We start from the raw sequence: 17,466 nt of genomic DNA on the forward strand, positions 1-17,466 counted from the left end.
CCAGGGTATACAGGCGGCGAAGCAGCTACCTCAATATGTCTGAGGTGCAGTGCCGAAGGGGGCTCCGTCTCTCAAGGGAGACGGTCAACTATATCTGTCAGATGATTGAGCCTGAGATCTCCACGAACTCTGTGGGTGGACACCCCATGCCAGTGGCTCTAAAGGTCACAGCTGCCCTCAACGTCTATGCCTCTGGCTCCATCCAGGGGTCGGTGGTTGACCTTTGCAGTGTCTCCCAATCAGCTGTCCACACTTGTGTCAAGCAGGTTACAGGCGCTCTGATCAGGCATGCATTGATCTTCATCTTCTACCGTTGGGACCAGGCAAGCCAGACACAGTGAGCCAGAGGTTTCACGGCCATTGCTGGCTTCCCCCACATCCAGGGTGCAATAAACTGTACACATGTAGCCATCAAAGCGCCAGCAGGTGAGCCCGGTGCCTTCGTCAACAGGAAGGGCTTCCACTCCATGAACGGCAGATAGTGTGTGATCACAGGATGCTCATTCTTCAAGTCTGTGTGAGGTACCCAGGCAGCTCCCACGACGCCTACATCCTCAGACACTCCCAGGTGCCGGGGCTCTTCAGTGCTCCAGCCCAGCTGGATGGATGGATGCTGGGTGGCAAGGGCTATCCCCTCAAAAGGTGGCTCATGACGCCTCTCCGCCATCCAAGAACAGAAGCTGAGCAGCGGTACAACAGGAGCCATGCCTCCACAAGGACTGTGTTGGAGAGAACCATTGGTCTTCTCACGATGCGGTTCTGATGCCTGGACCACTCAGGGGGCGCACTCCAGTACCGTCCAGATCGCGTGTCGCTGATAGTGGTTGCATGCAGCGCTCTCCACAATCTTGTGCTGGAAAGGAGGGATGCTGTGGACGATGAAGACATAGACGCATTGGCTGTGGATGCACACGATGAGTCCAGTAGCGAGTAGGAGGATAAGCATGCACAGGGAAATGCTGACGGGGTAGATGCTGACCTGGGCATACTTCAGGGAGGCAGGGACACCTGGGAGGCTTAAGTCCAACGAACCTTCAGCTAGCACACCACATATGGACCTCCAGGACAAGCCTGGGCTGCACGCTCCATATTTGAGACCTAAGTGCAAAATCTGCCTGGTTAGGAACATTATCTAAGGTCCTTGTTAATAAAGCTGAATGTCCCACAAAGTACTCATTATATTATTGGAAACCATCGCCTGCGGAACAAAAGAGGCAACCTCAGCCATGGTGACATGTCCGAATGTAATATTGCAACCAAAGAAACTTAATGGAACAAAATGAAAAAGGTGTTAAAAATCACATCAACTCAAAGACCTCACTGCAAGCCAACACAAAAGCATCAGTGATAAACCCATGGTGTGCCTGAGGTGCCTTATGTTTACGTTTTCGGGTGCTATGTCTTGGTGTTGACCCCTCGCTGGGAGTGGCATCTAAGACAGCCTGTTGACTCTGCTGTCCTGTTGGCCTTGGTGGTCGTCGTCTGGCCCATGAAGCCTGTGCTGGCCCCACCTGGGAGGGAGCTGCCAGTTCCACAGCTGGCATCTCCCCAGTCATTGCATCCTCACCAGATGCAACGGTCAGTGGCAGATGGGCAGAGAAGCTGCTGCTGTAATCCAGAGCGCCCTGAGAGGAGCCCGCAGAGACGACAGATAGCTGCTGTGCTGACGTGAGGTCGCTTTGGACCTCCCTACTCACCGTGGATGCATGGGCACCGAGCTGGGAAACTTAGTGCCCAGACCAACTCCCACACTGGCACTGACCAACTGAGGTCAATGCCGATGTGAGGGCTTGCTGGTCTGAGTGCATCCCCAGGCAGCCCTGATTGTTCTCCTGGAGGAGCATCTCCACGAGAGTCGCCACTCTCTCCATGGAGGACGCATGGCGCTCGGACATGAGGCTCATTGCTTCAGCAATAGTCCACATAGACTCTTCCACCACAGACACCAAGCCAAGCATAGCCTCGTGTATTTCCCCAAGATACTCCCGCACACCCAGCTGCATTTCCTGCGCTTGCTGCGTCGCGGACGACTCCAGAGCCACATCATCAGGCACCGACTGAGCATGTGCCTGGTCCCCTGCAGTCCTCCGACTGCTGGTGCCATGGGCACTCTGTCTCTGCCAGCTCCTCCAGCAATTGTGAAGTGCCCTCACTGCTGTGCCCTGGGACACTAGCCGATGTTCTAATTCCCACCGAGGTGCTAGTATCCACCCCCTCAGCCAAATGCTGCCTACATCACATTAGGCACCACATGGTCTATCCCTCCATACCAAGGAGGCGCAAGCACGTAGAACACAGAGGACAGCAGACCGATCAGTGCCACGCCATCTTGAAGCTCCCCTCCCAGCATGTCATCACCCCGACTTTGACATGCCCTGGAGTTCCAGCACTGTGCCTAGGTACAACTCCTCCAGGTTGCCCCCAAAACAGTAATGTGGGTCCCAATGTAGCACATGCTGCGGGGGCAGAACCCATCTCTTCACCATCCTCTCAGGGTGACCTCGGCATGGGCAATATCTGTTGGCCCACCCAGCGGAGGACACATACCGTCAATAATTCAATGCAGTCACTGCACTCAGACTTCAGGGGGTGGTGGCGGGAGCCTACCTACTGGGTTAAGTGACCAATGCCAACATGGCACTCGCCCTTCCTGAGCGCAACAGGTCATTGAAGCGCTTGCGGCACTGGACCCAGGTGCGCCGCACCACGTCACAGAGGCTCACCACCTCCGCCACCTTCTCCCACGTTTGGTCATGTGGGGGGGGCCTCCTCCTCCTGTCCTGGGGTACCAGGACCTCCCGCTGTGCTGCCACCTCCTCGAGGAGGGCAGCAAGGCAACCATCGGAGAAACGAGGGGCACAGTGCCCCCCTGCCCTACCCTCCTGCCTGGCCTGCTCAGCAGCAGCGGTCTGGCCATGATTCGCAGATTTGCAAAGGCTGCAGCAACTTTTTAAAACAGGCCGCCGGGTTGCCATTGGACCCAGTGGTCATTGCAGACCCGCCGCCACCCACCCACTCCCGCTGTCTTCGGGAGCTGCGATTCATGCTGGGCGGACCTTAATTGGCCCACCCGTGTAAAATGGCGGTATGGACCCGATTGCGGGCGGCGATCGGGTCCACGCCCGCCCGCGCTCCACCCCCTGTCCCCCCCCCGCCAGAAATTTCTGCCCCAAGAAATAACAAGGGAATGGGATAACCTAACCCTCAAAATTTTTGCACACAAGTATAAGTAATAAAAATTAAGCTTAGGATCAAGAGTTTTACAACAGCCAAGAAAACTATGGTGTTACAGATGTCATGGAGGCTTCATTAGTACTATAATTAATGATGAATTAATTTAGAGATATACATTGCTCTGTATTGATAGAAGTGATAAACTAGCTTTCTAGTGGAAAGAAATTGAGAGATGAGAAGAACATGAAACATAGGGAAAAATTTTCCCCCCGTTTGGGTGGGGGGGGGGGGGGGTGGGGAGGTGCGGCCATTTTACGTGGACGGGCCAATTAAGAGCGAAAGAACGCACTGATCTCCCTGAGGCTAAGTGCTGTCTCAGGGAGATCGGGTTCGAATTAAAAATTGTTATACAATTGTTAGAAAACTTTTCCTGACATGTCCCCATGATTTGGGACATGTCTATAACTTTAACTGAAACCTTTATTAAAAATTTAAATACCCTCATGAAACCTCATCCTGCCCGTGGATGAGGTTCATGCTTTTTCTGAAGCCTGCCAGGGCTCCCAGCCTGCCCGCCAACCTTAAGGTTGGACGGGAAGGTCCATTAATGATTTTAATTAGTTTCTCAATGGCCTTAAAAGGCCGTTGACAGGTCAGCAGGCGCGCCACTGACTCGGCTGCGCCCCCATCGACCTGAAAATGGAAATGACACAGGGTAATGTGGGAGTTCCACCCGACGTCATCTCGCATCATTTTACGCGTTGGCGGCAGGCCCCACCCCCCACTCGCTGACCAGAAGATCCTGCCCATAGATATTAAATGCAGATTAAGAGAAAAAAGATAGCACTTTCTGATGGACACTAGGTCAATAAGAGACTAAATATGGAACTTTACACTCAATAAGAGGCAATAAAACAATTAGCATGGATGATTTTAATTGGCCAAGAATAGGTTGGGAATTCTTTAACAGGAATGAAAGGAGTGAACTTGGACCGGGCAATGGACTGCAATTTATCTCACAAGGTTAAGGAATATTTATGGATTTATTGGAAAGTAAAAGAATGTAAGAGAATTTTGCTGGCCCGTACAAGGTGGGATCACTGTGGGGGGCAGTAAAATCGGGGTCTGGGGAAGCTGTGTGGATTGACCACCTGACTATGTCCCACCATTGGGGAATTATACTGATGCCGGGACCAGCTTCAGGTAGGCTTCCCCCAACAAAGAGGCGGAAAGCAAATTTAAATATTCAAATGCTATATTAAGGGCCAATTTACTGGCAGATCGACTCCCTGCTAGGTGGGGAGGCCGCTAGCTGAATGCTGGCAGCCTCCCAGGGGGAGCTTGGGGGAGGGGCGGTCAAAGAGGGGATCATGGCAGGAAAGGCAGTCCTTCGGTCCCCGTGATTTGCTCGGAGGCGATTCCCCTCCACCATAACTTTTCGGTTTTTGTAAATTTTCTGCAACTTACCTGCTATAATTTGCAGGGCCTCTGCCTTCCTCAGCAGTGGCCACTGTTCCTGGTGGCACTGCTGAGTTGCCACCCTCTGATCGGGCCGGCAGCTCTCAGGGGCAGGTAGCCATCCTGAAGAAGATAGCAACCTCAGCGACAGCCAATAATTGAGCTGCTGTCCATAAAACTGAGAGGGAACTCTCACTGGTCTAAGAAAAGGCAGAAAGATGATTCTAAGAACAGGCCACTACGTCTGTTATCCAAAGAAAATAAAACATGAGAAGATATCATAAAAGAAGGAATAATGAAGCACCAAAAAAATGATGCTAAGTGCAAGTCCAAATAATTTTATAGGAGGGAGATCAAGTCTTTAAAATCTATTGAATTTCAAAGAGATATCTGATCTAGTGGCATAAGGAACTTGAGTAATGTTGTATATTTAGATTTTAGCTAGATTTTTGGCACGGTACCGGAGGTGATAACTCTAAGTTCAGAAGGCGTGAAATAGGGTCCCCCTCTTGGAGCAGATCAGAAATTCTCTCAGTAAAGGAGGCTATGGGCAACATTTTCCCCGTCAGGGGGGATGTGCAGGAGCGGGCGCGGGCAGGCAAGTTCCTGTTCAACACTCCCATTCAGGGGCGCACCCCCATTTAAGGCCCGCCCAGCGTGACATCCACCAGGAAACACTATGCGCTCCCTGTGCGGGCGGGGGGAGAGATTCCCTGAGCTGGGGACGCACTCTTTCGTGCATGCATGTGAAAGAGCGTACAGATCCCCCTGAGGCAAAGTGCTGCCTCAGGGAGATCGGCTCAGGCTTGTAACATTAAATAAAGATGAGAAAAAAATTTCACTGCCATGTCCCCTCATGTGACACTGTCACATGAGTTGGGACATGTCCATAACTTTTATTTTAAAATATTCTGAAATTTTTAAATCCCTCATGAAACCTCATCCTGCCCGTGGATGAGGTTTCATGTTTTTTCAGAAGCCCGCCAGGGCTCCTGGCCTGCCCGCCCACCTTAAGGTTGGACAGGCAGGTCCATTAATGATTTCAATTTTTTTTTAATGGCTTTAATAGGCCATCGACAGGTTGGCGGGCGTGCAGCTGAGCCGGCTGCGCGCCCGCCAACCTGAGAATGTAAATGACGCGGGGTGACGTCAGGCGCCTGCCTGACGTCACCCCGCATCATTTTGCACATCGGCGAGTGGGCCCCACCCCCCGCCCGGAAGATGCAGCCCTATATGTTGCATGGATATGGAAGGGTGGTTGAACATCAGAATGGAATAAAGGATGATTATAGAGGCACACTGGGTATTAACACTTGGATCACATTGTTCGTAAATGATCTGAAAACAGGAAAAGAAATAAAGCTGTAAAAAATTACCAAAGGATGAAAGAAAAAAATGCTGGAAATAACAGGAGATAAAAAACAGGGGTGTCTAAAATGATTGGTCACTGGACTGATAAATGACACATTTGATATGAACAAATGTAAGGTCACAAGAATAGGAAAGAGGGACAAACAATGGGGACAAAGGCACACAGGTCATTCACTGGTGGTTAGTTCATTGATATCATCAGCAGCGTCTGCAACAGCAGAAAACAAAGTAAAAAAAAAATCTTAAATAGCTAGAAGGACCAGAGGGTGTTAGGAAGCTGGTACAGACCCACCTCATGCACTGCATATAGTTCATGTTATCATAGTATAGTGGGAATATCCTGGATTGTGTGCAGAAGCGGGTAAATAAACAGATACCAGAGATTAGGCATGAAGATTATGACCAGAGACGAGAGAGCCAAGGAATCTTTACACTAGACAAAAGATTGCACAGGTTTGGCCTTATCAAAGTTTAAGATTCAAAAGGGTATAGATAAAATGAATGCTAATAAATCATTTGACGTAAGTACAAAATTCTGGTGTTTTCAAAGTTCAGAATAGGGAAACTGAATATGTTACCTAAGGTGACAGTGGGTAATAGTGTCAGCAAGTTATATGCCCCAGATAGCTTTCTGCTAAGAGATAGAGTATAGTGTGATATCATTTGACCTCCGAACTAGGCAGTTGGACTGTAATGATTGTTTCTATAGTCTATGAACTAATTTTCCTCATTTGTGTTTTGAATTTTTCACCATCCTCGTGTTGTAGCACTGCAATTATATTTTTCAAATATAGTGACCATTGATATATAATTAATGGTAGTCATTCCACACCAATGTCCTTATCAAATTGCTGTGGAAGAATGACCAGATAATTTACATAAATGTTTTTCCAATTCATTCAGTCACGGGCTGTGGATGTCGCTGGCAAGACCAGCGGTTATCCCTAATTATCCTTGAGAAGGTGGTGGTGAGTCACCTTCTAGAACTGCTGCAGGCTGTGGTGAACACACATCCACAGTACAGTTGAGCAGGTAGTTCCAGGATTTTGACCTAGTGGCAATGAAGGAACGACAATATATTTTCAAATCAGGATGTGGTGTTCCCATGCGCCTGCTGACCTTGTCCTTCTAGGTGGTAAAGTTCATGGATTTGGAAGGTGGGGGGGGGGATTGCTTTAAATAAGTCTTGGTGAGATGCTAACAATCTTGTTGGTGGTCCATGCTGCTATCATGTTGTGCCAGTTGTGGAGGGAGTGAAGGTTGTATATAGTGAAGGTGCCAATCAAGATGGCTGTTTTGTCCTGGATGATGTCCAGCTTCTTGAGCATTGTGGACCTGTATTCATTCAGGCACATGGAGAGTACTCTATCACACTCTTGATTTGTACCTTGTAGGAGGTGGCAGCAAGACTTTGGGGAATCGTAAGGTGAGTTGCTCATTGCAGATTACCCAGCCTCTGACCTCTCTTGTAGCCACAGTATTTACATGGTTGGTCCAGTTAATTGTCTGGTCAACGGTGGCCCTCAGGAGGTTGATGGCGGGAATCCAACAATGGAAATAACATTGAATGTCATAGGAAGCTAGTTAGAGACTTTCTTGTTCGTGTTTTTAACTTCCCATTGCAAGTCTCACTATTTTAACTTCCGTTTTCTCTCTTTGTCTTACCCAGTTTCCTGAAAGACCCAACTTGTGCTGGGACACAGTTCCTGATTGAATTTTTTTCTTTCCCTTGACCAGGGATTTTTAGGACAATTGTAGCGTTCCAACTGCTGCCCAGTTGATATCAATTTATTCAGTATAGGCCAGAGACTGCATTTGGTACTTTCCCAGTCTAAGTACCAGAATGCATTTTCCCAATTTCCACATAGGAGGGTACAGCATTGTTGTGATTATGGTACAAGACTAGCAAACCAGACATTCTGAATTCAAATCATACTTTGGCAAATTTTGAAACCGACCTCAATAATTCTGGTCAGTTTTGGGCTGGCAGGCTCAAAGCGCTGAATGGCCACTCCTCCTATTTCTTATCGACAAACAAAAAATGAACATAAATGTGTAAAAACCCAATATTTCACTAATGTCTCTTGGAGAAGGATTTTTTAATGACCTCTCAGTTGTAACCAATATCATAGGACTAACATCTAGACGAATGACCTACCACCCTCCCAGGTCAACTGTAGGTGGGTAATAAAGAGGCCATGTTAGTCGTGCCTAGATTCCAAGAACAAATGTAAAGAATTAAATAATTTAGGAAGTCTTTGTTTTTTTTAAATAAGTAGAACAGATTGGTTAATACATTTTATATATTCGCTGTTTTTTGCGTACATCATCAGAACAATTCCTTCTCAATTTTAGTACATCACATTTTGGAATATGCAAATCATTGAAATGCAATTTACTGCTATACAGTTAGCATTCCGAATGTGATAAAATATACCTGATGTTTGACAATTTGTCCTAATGCCAGGTTTAAATCAACCTGACATTTACCAAACAGTTTCAGATAGCTGCTGTTACGGCCTGCACCAGGCTGAGCCTTAGTTTGGATGCGATTTGAAAGTTCCAGTTCAATTAATCCAGTCTCTAACCTTACAGCTCTCATGGAAGGGGTAGTTGCTGTAACTTGGATACCCTAAACAAGAAACAAACACAGTACATATTGATTTTGAAATTTGCAACACACAGTCATTTTTTTTGGTTCTCAATATTTTATAGCAAAGAAAATTTATTGCATTGGTCTCAATACTTTCTCCACTGAAAAAGTTAATGCAGTTGGACACTGCCAAAATTTGGTCAGAACAGAATGCGTCACCATTATGTGCAACATCAATTCAAACATTTGTTCTGTAACTCCAAAAACGCAAACTGAATAAAAAAAATCATTGGCATATCTTTTTCAATAAGTAGCTTAGAAAACATACATTATGCATCTCACAGAATCTCCCTTCCAGTGCCCAATAAGTATTCCCACAAGTCATGGTCACTTATCTTTCATCCCTTAAACTGAAGTTGGGACAACTGAGAACAAAAATCTTTTTGTTTTGGAGTTCACCCAGACTAAAGGAAAAAATAATCTGATAGGGACTTACAAAAGATACTTGTAGAGACCCTGATGCAATCGCAATATGGTATGTGGAATTCAAAAGTACATAACAAACGAATCATGTGAAAATTTAAAAAGTACAGCAAACATTATATCTATATGCACCTGATTAAAATGATTAAATGATGTATAAATCAGTCACTATAAAAGACTGATTTAGCAAATTAAATATTCCAAAAAAGATATTAAGTACCATTAGACTATACTACCTCATATCAAATCCACCACACGACATTCTTATATGGGGTTCACAATAAAGCCAAAATTCAAAGTCACTTACAGGTTGGCCATACTTGAATAATGAGGAGTCTACCACCTGCATCATGTACTTTAGTATGTTTGGTGTGTTTCCTTTTAGTTGTGGAAGTGGCACAAGAACCACATGTCACTTTTCTCATACTAATATCGCACACAACTAACACAATGTAATTGGCATCAAAAGAATATCAATTGAATAAAAGAACTGGAATTTAACTTCAGGACCATAATGCTTCTTTAAAAGGCTCACAAGTAATTCTGACACACAATAGGTCCTACGTGACTTTGGCCAGGATTTAATGGCCCCGCCGCAGTGTCTTCCCCTGCCTCTGGCAGATGCAGCGGGCCATTTAAATCTCCATTCAGTTTGGGGGGACCGTAATATCCCACCAGGTGGGAGGGGCCATAAAATCTTGGCCTTTGTTTATATTTAAGCTTCTGTATTTTATAATAATTGAAGTTATTACCTTAAATTGCAGGTTCAAAGAGTACAGCAGAATTTTTGGCTTTTCTCCATCCATTAAAATATCATGCTCATTCCACAGTGGGATAGGTTGTTCCCCTCCTGCAAATAAACACATTGTATAAATATACATTATAATGTTAATATTTAGCATTCCTTACAAAGGAAGTTTTTATTTCAAGTATCCTGAATCAAGGTACTGTTGCTAGGTAGAAGTAATCACTGAAGTGGAAGCCATAGCTAAAGGAATATTCCTAAATAAAGCCGGTTTTCCAGCAGCTCAGCACCTGACCCAATGCTGCACTTTTTTCCTATTTTGTCCCCATTGCGCTGGTAGATGCAGCTGTCAATTGCAACAGCAGTGTAAATGTAAACAGCATTTAACTGACTTGGATCAAGCCCCACTAATTAATTTTGCAGGCTGATGTTGGTCACATTGGACCAGTTGTGATTTTAAAAAAACAGATCATATTGAGCACAACAGCAAAAAGCAGCTATCTCAAGATTCTTCATTTCCCAGTGATCATTGCTGTAATTCATAAAAATAACTGTTCTTCATGAATTACAAATTGAACATCAATGTGCTAGGAAATTATCCAGTTTCTAGTGGTCTTACAAGAATAAAACACAAATTAAAGGAAGAGAGCAAATAACAAGAGAATGTAAGTGCTTGTATTCATTTCCCCTTTAAGTCCAAACAAAAAAGATCTAACTTTGGAATTTTTAAAATATTCACAGTAAACAACTTATATTTACATACTGTTTTTTAACACAGATAGAATGTCCCAAGCAGAGATGTAAAAAAAAATATAGAATTTTTAAAAATTATATTCATAAAGGTAATGGTTTTTAAAGTTAGTCTCAAATTTAAAGGAAATTTCCTACATACCGGAGACTTTCTGAATAACTTCATTGACCTCTTTCATGAAAACTTTCTGTACAAAGACTAGTTGATTCAAAAGGTCTGTTGTCAAGTTGTGTTCAAAGGAACCAACCTATAAACAATGAACATCACTGCAATTAAAGGAAGCTTCTTAAATTCAACATTCTCTATGCAACTTGATAGTCTGATGTCAACTACATTTTCCAACCACAACTGTACCTCAGCAACACAGCGTAAATAGTTTCCCTGCAGGTAATTGCCTTGTTTCAATGGGAATTCGTCTCCATTCCAGGATTTGTCTGGGTAACTCTCGTGTTCCTCCATTATGTATTCTCCAGACATGGTGACTTGTGGTAGGTTAAGGCTGGCTGATGGAGGTAATGTTGCCATATCAACAGGTGTCACTTTTGACTGGAAGCGCAGTCTGTGATTGGGCAGCTCAAATGTGAACCTAGTTTGGGCTCCTAATGGTTGAAAGAGCAAATTTTATTAACAGAACTTTTCTACTGGTGTCTATCACAGCATGTAACAAACTATTCCTATAATTACATAGATTCCACTGAAAACCATAAGGGCATATGGACAACACTGTTCAGTTTAGAGAACAATGAGGGTCACCTTCATCCCAGTTGCCTCAGTAACCACAAACCCTTTCACGCATCTGCCTCTCATTCCTCAGTTCATACGCCTTCAAACTTCAATCACTCACCAGCAACAAAAAGAAAATGCACAAGAGGCGGCTGCAGTAATCCCATCAATAATAAGTGAAAAGAGTAATTTTATGGTACTACAATAGTTAATGGAGCCTTTTACCCATATTACAACAGTTGGGACAGTCTTAAAACTAATAGCATATGCACGCTTACTTCTCACTGGGGAAAGGCAGGGAGCAATTCTGAATTCCAACAAGACAGTGAAGCAGGCTGAGGAATAGAGCAGCAACAACTGTGGCAGAAGTGTGGTTGGCAATGGGCATATAGGACGCAGGCAAGATGGATTTCAACTGCTCTTCTTCCCATGTTACTTTCCTATTCAAAAATTGGTAACTACAAGAATGGGAGACAGGATGGGAAAGAATGGCACAGGGCTATGGCTTTATCAAATACGCAGGTATTACAACCAAAAAATGGATTTTGAATGGGCAAGTACATTAGTACAAATTTGACATTGGCAATCGGACTGGAAAAGTCCTTCAACGGGATTAAGTGCAAGAATGTACAATGAATGCACTGCACTAGGGACTGAATCTAAAAGTAAGAGTATTTCATATACAGTTGTTTCTGCCACAAAATTCATATGGATTAATTCTAAACTCTGATTTTATAGGCTGATTTCATTTTTGTTTTGAATTAGTTTTAACTTTTGTGATACAGAAAAACCTATTAAGAGGAAAGCTCCATCTGAACTAGGTTGTATTAAAAATATGAACAACTTGTCACCTAACCAGTAGATAGTTGCTCTGATAGACAGCTCACTTCCCTTCCCATACAACAATTTGCACTTATGTAGCATTTTAATGAAGGGAAGCATTTCAAGTTGCTGCAGAGGAGCGTAATCAGACAAAAACTGGATACCGAGCCAAATGAGATCTTAGGACAGAGAGACTAAAAGCTTGGTTTAAAGAGGTTTTTAAAGAAGGAATGATGTGGAGAGGTATAGTGAGGGAATTTCAGAGCTTGTGGTCCAGACAGCTGAAGGAAAAGCTGACAATGGTGAGGCAAAGGAAGTTGGTGATGAGTAGGAGGCCAGAGTTGGAGCCATACAGAGTTCTCAGAGGTTTGTAGGCCAAGAGGAGATTACAGGGATTTTTAAAAAATCATTCAGGGGATGTGGGCTTTGCTGGCTGGCTAGCATTTATTGCCCATCTCTAGTTGCCCTCACGAGGGTGGTAGTGAGCTGCCTTCTTGAACCGCTGCAGTCTATGTTGTGTAGGTACGCCCACAGTGCTGTTAGGAAGGGAGTTCCAGGATTTTGACCCAGCAACAGTGAAGGAACAGCAATATATTTCCAAGTCAGAATGGTGGGTTACTTGAAGGGGAAACTCCAGGTGGTGGTGTTCCCATTTATCTGTTTCCCTTGTCCTTCTCGGTGTTGGTGGTCGTGGGTTTGAAGGTTGGTTGATACATGGCAATAGGAGGTTTTGAAATGAGGATGAGAATTTTAAAATCAAGGCACTGGAGGGCCAGGAGCTAATGTAGGTCAGCAAGCATTGAGGTGAGGGTGAGAAGGACTTGGTATGGGTTAGGATACAGGCAGAAGTGGCTTGGGTGAGCACAAGCTTATAGAGGGTGGAAGAGGGAAGGCCAACACAGCATTGGAATAGTCAAGCCTGGAGAGAACAAAATAATGGATCAGGTTTTCAACAGAAATTGGCTGAGACAGTAGCCAAGGAGGTAGAAGGAATTATTAGTGGGGAACCAGGTTTGTGGTGGGGCCAAAGAGGCTCATCCAGGTCTGGCTGTCAGATAAACAATCCAACACAAAGGTAATTGAAAAGTGAATAAAGATGTTGGTGAGGTAGAGCTAGGTGCTGTCAGTATGCTGTGAAGACTGATGATGTTGCCAATAGAAAGCATGCAGATGAGAAATAGGAGGGAACAAGCCAACGATACATTTTTTGGGGGAACTCTAGGGATAAATATTCTGGGGTTGGGAAGGGAAGCCATTGCCAGAGGTTCTCTACCTACAGAAGGATAGGAAAGAATGGAATCAAACAAGGGCAGTCACACTCAGCTAGACAATAGAGTGGAGGCGTTAAGAAGGACAATGTGTTCAACCGAGTCAAGGTATCTTTTTAAATGGATTAATTTTCCTTCCAAGGGCCCCTGCTATTTTCAGTCACAATCTTCACTGTAAGCTGCTATGAAATTAAATATTTCCCCATTAGTTGTATTTTTGTGATAACCTGGTCAAGGATACCGATCATTCTTTTCCAAATTAGATAGGTTGGACAGTATTTCACACAAAAAAATGTTTTTCTTCTATTTGTGTTTTGAATATTAGATGGTTTGAAAACATCCTTGGGAAAAATATTGATCACAGACTGGGGGATGCTGGGCACATTGTACTTTCAACTCTGAGAGTTACATGTGAAAATAAACTGATGGAAAACCTCTTCTGTCTGCCAGCTGCACAGTCTGATGCAGAGTCTGCTTGGGTGGTCTGAACCCCATTCTCTACTGAATTCTACAGATCAAAAATGTCCGCAATTTGGCAAATAACATCCCCCACCATGCCCCCCAAAACCCCCTTCTTCATACTCAGAAACTATAGATGGTTGAAATGGAACTGGAAATGATAAAGTTTTCTGGCGGAAGAGGTTAAATTGGGATTAAGACATACGAAAGGATGGTTTATTTTGCTCAGCCACTGTTGTATGATATTGATTCAGGGTGCTAGAAGTCAAAATATGCTTCATTCTTCAGCATTGGCACCTACACACTGCAAAAAGTCCATGAAAAATAGAAACAGTGACTTTTTTATGTAAGCTGTGAAAAATATTAGAACATATTGGGATGGCATTTGCATTGGTTTGATGGGGTTCATTTCACTGAAACTTCCCAATCATTACTCTGAAAGGATGACAATCTATCATTTTGGTTCAGATCATCTACCCTAAAATTACTGGTTCTTCTCTTGAGCCTGGTTCATTTACATAAAATAGTCTTCAACAGCATAAGTAGCTCGACATTTAAATAGGAGATCCAAAGGACACTAGAACAGACACCCAGCTCTTTTTGTTTAAGAAAATGAAATCAAAAATAGCACCTCAAAGTAAAATTTTGCAATCCGAAATTGTACATTTAGAATTATTGCAAATCTCAGGGTATATATGGTTCCAGTGCTAAAAACTTTGATTAATTTTACAAAATTAGAAGTTCAAAAAAAATCAAAATGACTTATGATGCCCACTTATTTAATACAAGCTTTTAACTTTTTAAAAATTCAATAGTGACTGTAACCATTTACCTTCATACCAATTTACACACTAGTACCTGTCATTCCATGGCTTTTCATCCTGCCCATTTTGTATTCTGCTTTAAGAGATGGCAGTAGTGCTGCACCAATGGTAATACCATCCAACAAGGCACTAAATTTAAGTACAATTGGCTTCTTCTCCAAACCCTCTGGCAGCTGAGGAAATTCATTTGTTTCAACAGGAGTTTGATTGACACTTGACACAGGCTTCTCAGGAACCTGTGGAGTGTAAATATCTTCCTTTGGCGTTGGTACACTATACAAAACAAAGAAAATTATATTTGAATCTTGTTTAAAAGTTCTCTAACATTTAATATTTTGCTAAGGTGTGTGGAATATGAATTATTTTTGAATTGCCATCCACAGGTTGGTTCTCAAATACATTCAATCACCATGAAATTGTTTATACAATTTTGCAAAGTTTGATCAACATTTAGTAATTAAATCTGAACAAAATGATCACTGTTTTACATCTATAGAGCAGTTTTATTTCAGAGAATAATCACAAATTGAATGAATACATTGTCATTTTAATGAATTTGCAATTGGATTATTTACATTTTTAAAAATTAATTCATGGGTTGTGGCTAGGCCAGCGTTTATTGCCCATCCTCAATTGTGTTGTGGATTGTCAATGTGTGGTGAGCTGCCTTCTTGAACCGCTGCAGTTCACCCACAGTGCTGTTAGGGAGGGGGGTTTCAGGATTTTGACCCAGCGACAGTAAACGAACAGTAATTAATTTCAAAGTCAGGATGGTGAGTGGCTTGGAGGGAAACTTGCAGGTGGTGGTGTTCCCATCCATCTGCTGCCCTTGTCCTTCTAGATGGTAGTGGTCGTGGGTTTGGAAGGTGCTGTCTAAGGAGCCTTGGTAGTTTCCTGCAGTGCATCTTGTAGATGGTACACACTGCTGTCACTGTGCGTCAATAGTGGAAGGAGTGAATGTTTGTGGACAGGGTGCCAATCAAGCGGGCTGCTTTGTCCTGGATGATATCAAGCTTCTTCAGTGTTGTTAGAACTGCACTCATCCAGGCAAGTGGAGAGTCACACTCCTGACTTGTGCCTTATAGATGGTGGACAGGCTTCGGGGAATCAAGAGGTGATTTACTCGCTGCAGGATTCCTTAACTCTGACCTGCTCTTGTAACCACAGTATTTATATGGCTAGTCAAGTTCAGTTTCTGGTCAATGTTAACCCCCAGGATGTTGACAGTGGGGGATTCAACAATGGTATTGTCATTGGATGTCAAGAGGCGATGATTAGATTCTCTCTTGTTGGAGATGGTCACTGCCTAGCACTTGTATGGCGCGAATGTTACTTGCTGCTTATCAGTCCAAGCCTGGATTGTCCAGGTCTTGCTGCATTTGGACATGGACTGCTTCAGTGTCTGAAGAGTCGCGAATAGCGCTGAACATTGTGCAATCAATAGCAAACATCCCCACTTCTGACCTTTCAATGGAAGGAAGGTCACTGATGAAGCAGCTGAAGATAGTTGGGCCTAGGACACTACCTTGAGGATCTCCTGAGGTGATGTCCTGGAACTGAGATGATTGACTTCCAATAACCACAACCATCTTCCTTTGTGCTAGATATGACTCCAACCAGCGAAGAGTTTTCCCCCTAATTCCCACTGACTCCAGTTTTGAACTCGAGGTGACAGTGATTGTCCTTGACATCAAAGCAGCATTTGACCGAGTGTGGCATCAAGGAGCCTTAGCAAAACCGGAGTCAATGGGAATCACGGGGAAAACTCTCCACTGGTTGGAATCATACCTAGCCCAAAGGAAGATGATTGTGGTTATTGGAGGTCAATCATCTCAGTTCCAGAATATCACCTCAGGAGATCCTCAGCATTGTGTCCTAGGCCCAACCATCTTCAGATACGTTATGACAATAGTACAATGGGCCGGTCATTTTTCTTCCACTATTATCTTCATATATAAATTCAGGAAAGTACTATTAAGGCTTTCAGACTGGAAGGAAATGGTCCTTCTAGCTCATCTGAATGGCCATGATTTTCGTGTGAGCCTCGACAAACACTGTTTTTCAACAATGGAGACAGCCAAACGATTTTATCTTCATCTGCAGCTTTAAAAAAAATACTTGCCATCAAAAGCAAGTTAGTATTGTGGTAAATATAGGACTAAATAGGGATATTTCTGTTCCTTTTATTTTATGTGATGTCAAAGCCGAACTTTAGCCAACCGTATCTATGGGAAGATCTTATTCTTCTGGGCATGCATGAGTGCACAATCAAACTTTGATAAGTGCATGTCATTGGAAATGTCTGTTCTAAACAGGTTTTTTCTTTCTTTCTTGGAATTTTGTTCAGAAAGTAACTAACAAAAAGTTGTTTGGCAGCCAATTTGAAATGTTAAACTGATGCAAATAAACAAAGTTATAATTATAAGGAAAGAGGAAGTGACAAACAGCCACACATCACCTATCAAGGTGAGAGATCTGTACAACACTCAGATCTATTTTGTTATGTCAAGGAAATGTCTACAACTTGAACAATGCCCCATGACATAAATCACAGCTCTGACACTTTTGTTTTATAACTTCAGTGATAAACTCTTCATAAACTTGTCACAAGCACAAAGGCTAAATTTGAAGATACAGACTAATGACTGAAAATCTGAACAGGATAAGCTACAGGAGGATGTGAATACCCTTGGGAACTAGGTAGATGGTTGGCAGATCAAATTCAATGTAGATAAATGAAAAGTGTCAACAAAAATAAAGCCTAGGAAGAGTCAACTAAAATGGAAATAAAATGT

General features: G+C 43.5%; 1 protein-coding gene across 11 annotated transcripts in view; it reads right to left on the reverse strand.

Annotated features, from left to right (window-relative positions):
• Positions 1–17,466, reverse strand: part of kiaa1109 (KIAA1109 ortholog) — a 533,049-nt gene that overhangs the window by 167,966 nt on the left and 347,617 nt on the right. For all 11 annotated transcript variants that reach the window (XR_013576358.1, XM_078539938.1, XM_078539971.1 and 8 more), the window contains 5 exons: positions 14,706–14,944; positions 10,930–11,174; positions 10,717–10,822; positions 9,832–9,929; positions 8,441–8,635 (listed from right to left, as the gene is read on the reverse strand). Coding sequence is in view for 10 of the 11 variants with exons in the window: in XM_078539938.1 (XP_078396064.1) it covers positions 8,441–8,635; positions 9,832–9,929; positions 10,717–10,822; positions 10,930–11,174; positions 14,706–14,944 (883 nt within the window). In the remaining variant the exon portion in view is untranslated. The remainder of the gene's footprint in view (positions 1–8,440; positions 8,636–9,831; positions 9,930–10,716; positions 10,823–10,929; positions 11,175–14,705; positions 14,945–17,466) is intronic.

The sequence above is a fragment of the Cetorhinus maximus genome, chromosome 1, assembly GCF_964194155.1.
Source record: "Cetorhinus maximus chromosome 1, sCetMax3.hap1.1, whole genome shotgun sequence".
NCBI classification, from domain to species: Eukaryota; Metazoa; Chordata; class Chondrichthyes; order Lamniformes; family Cetorhinidae; genus Cetorhinus; species Cetorhinus maximus.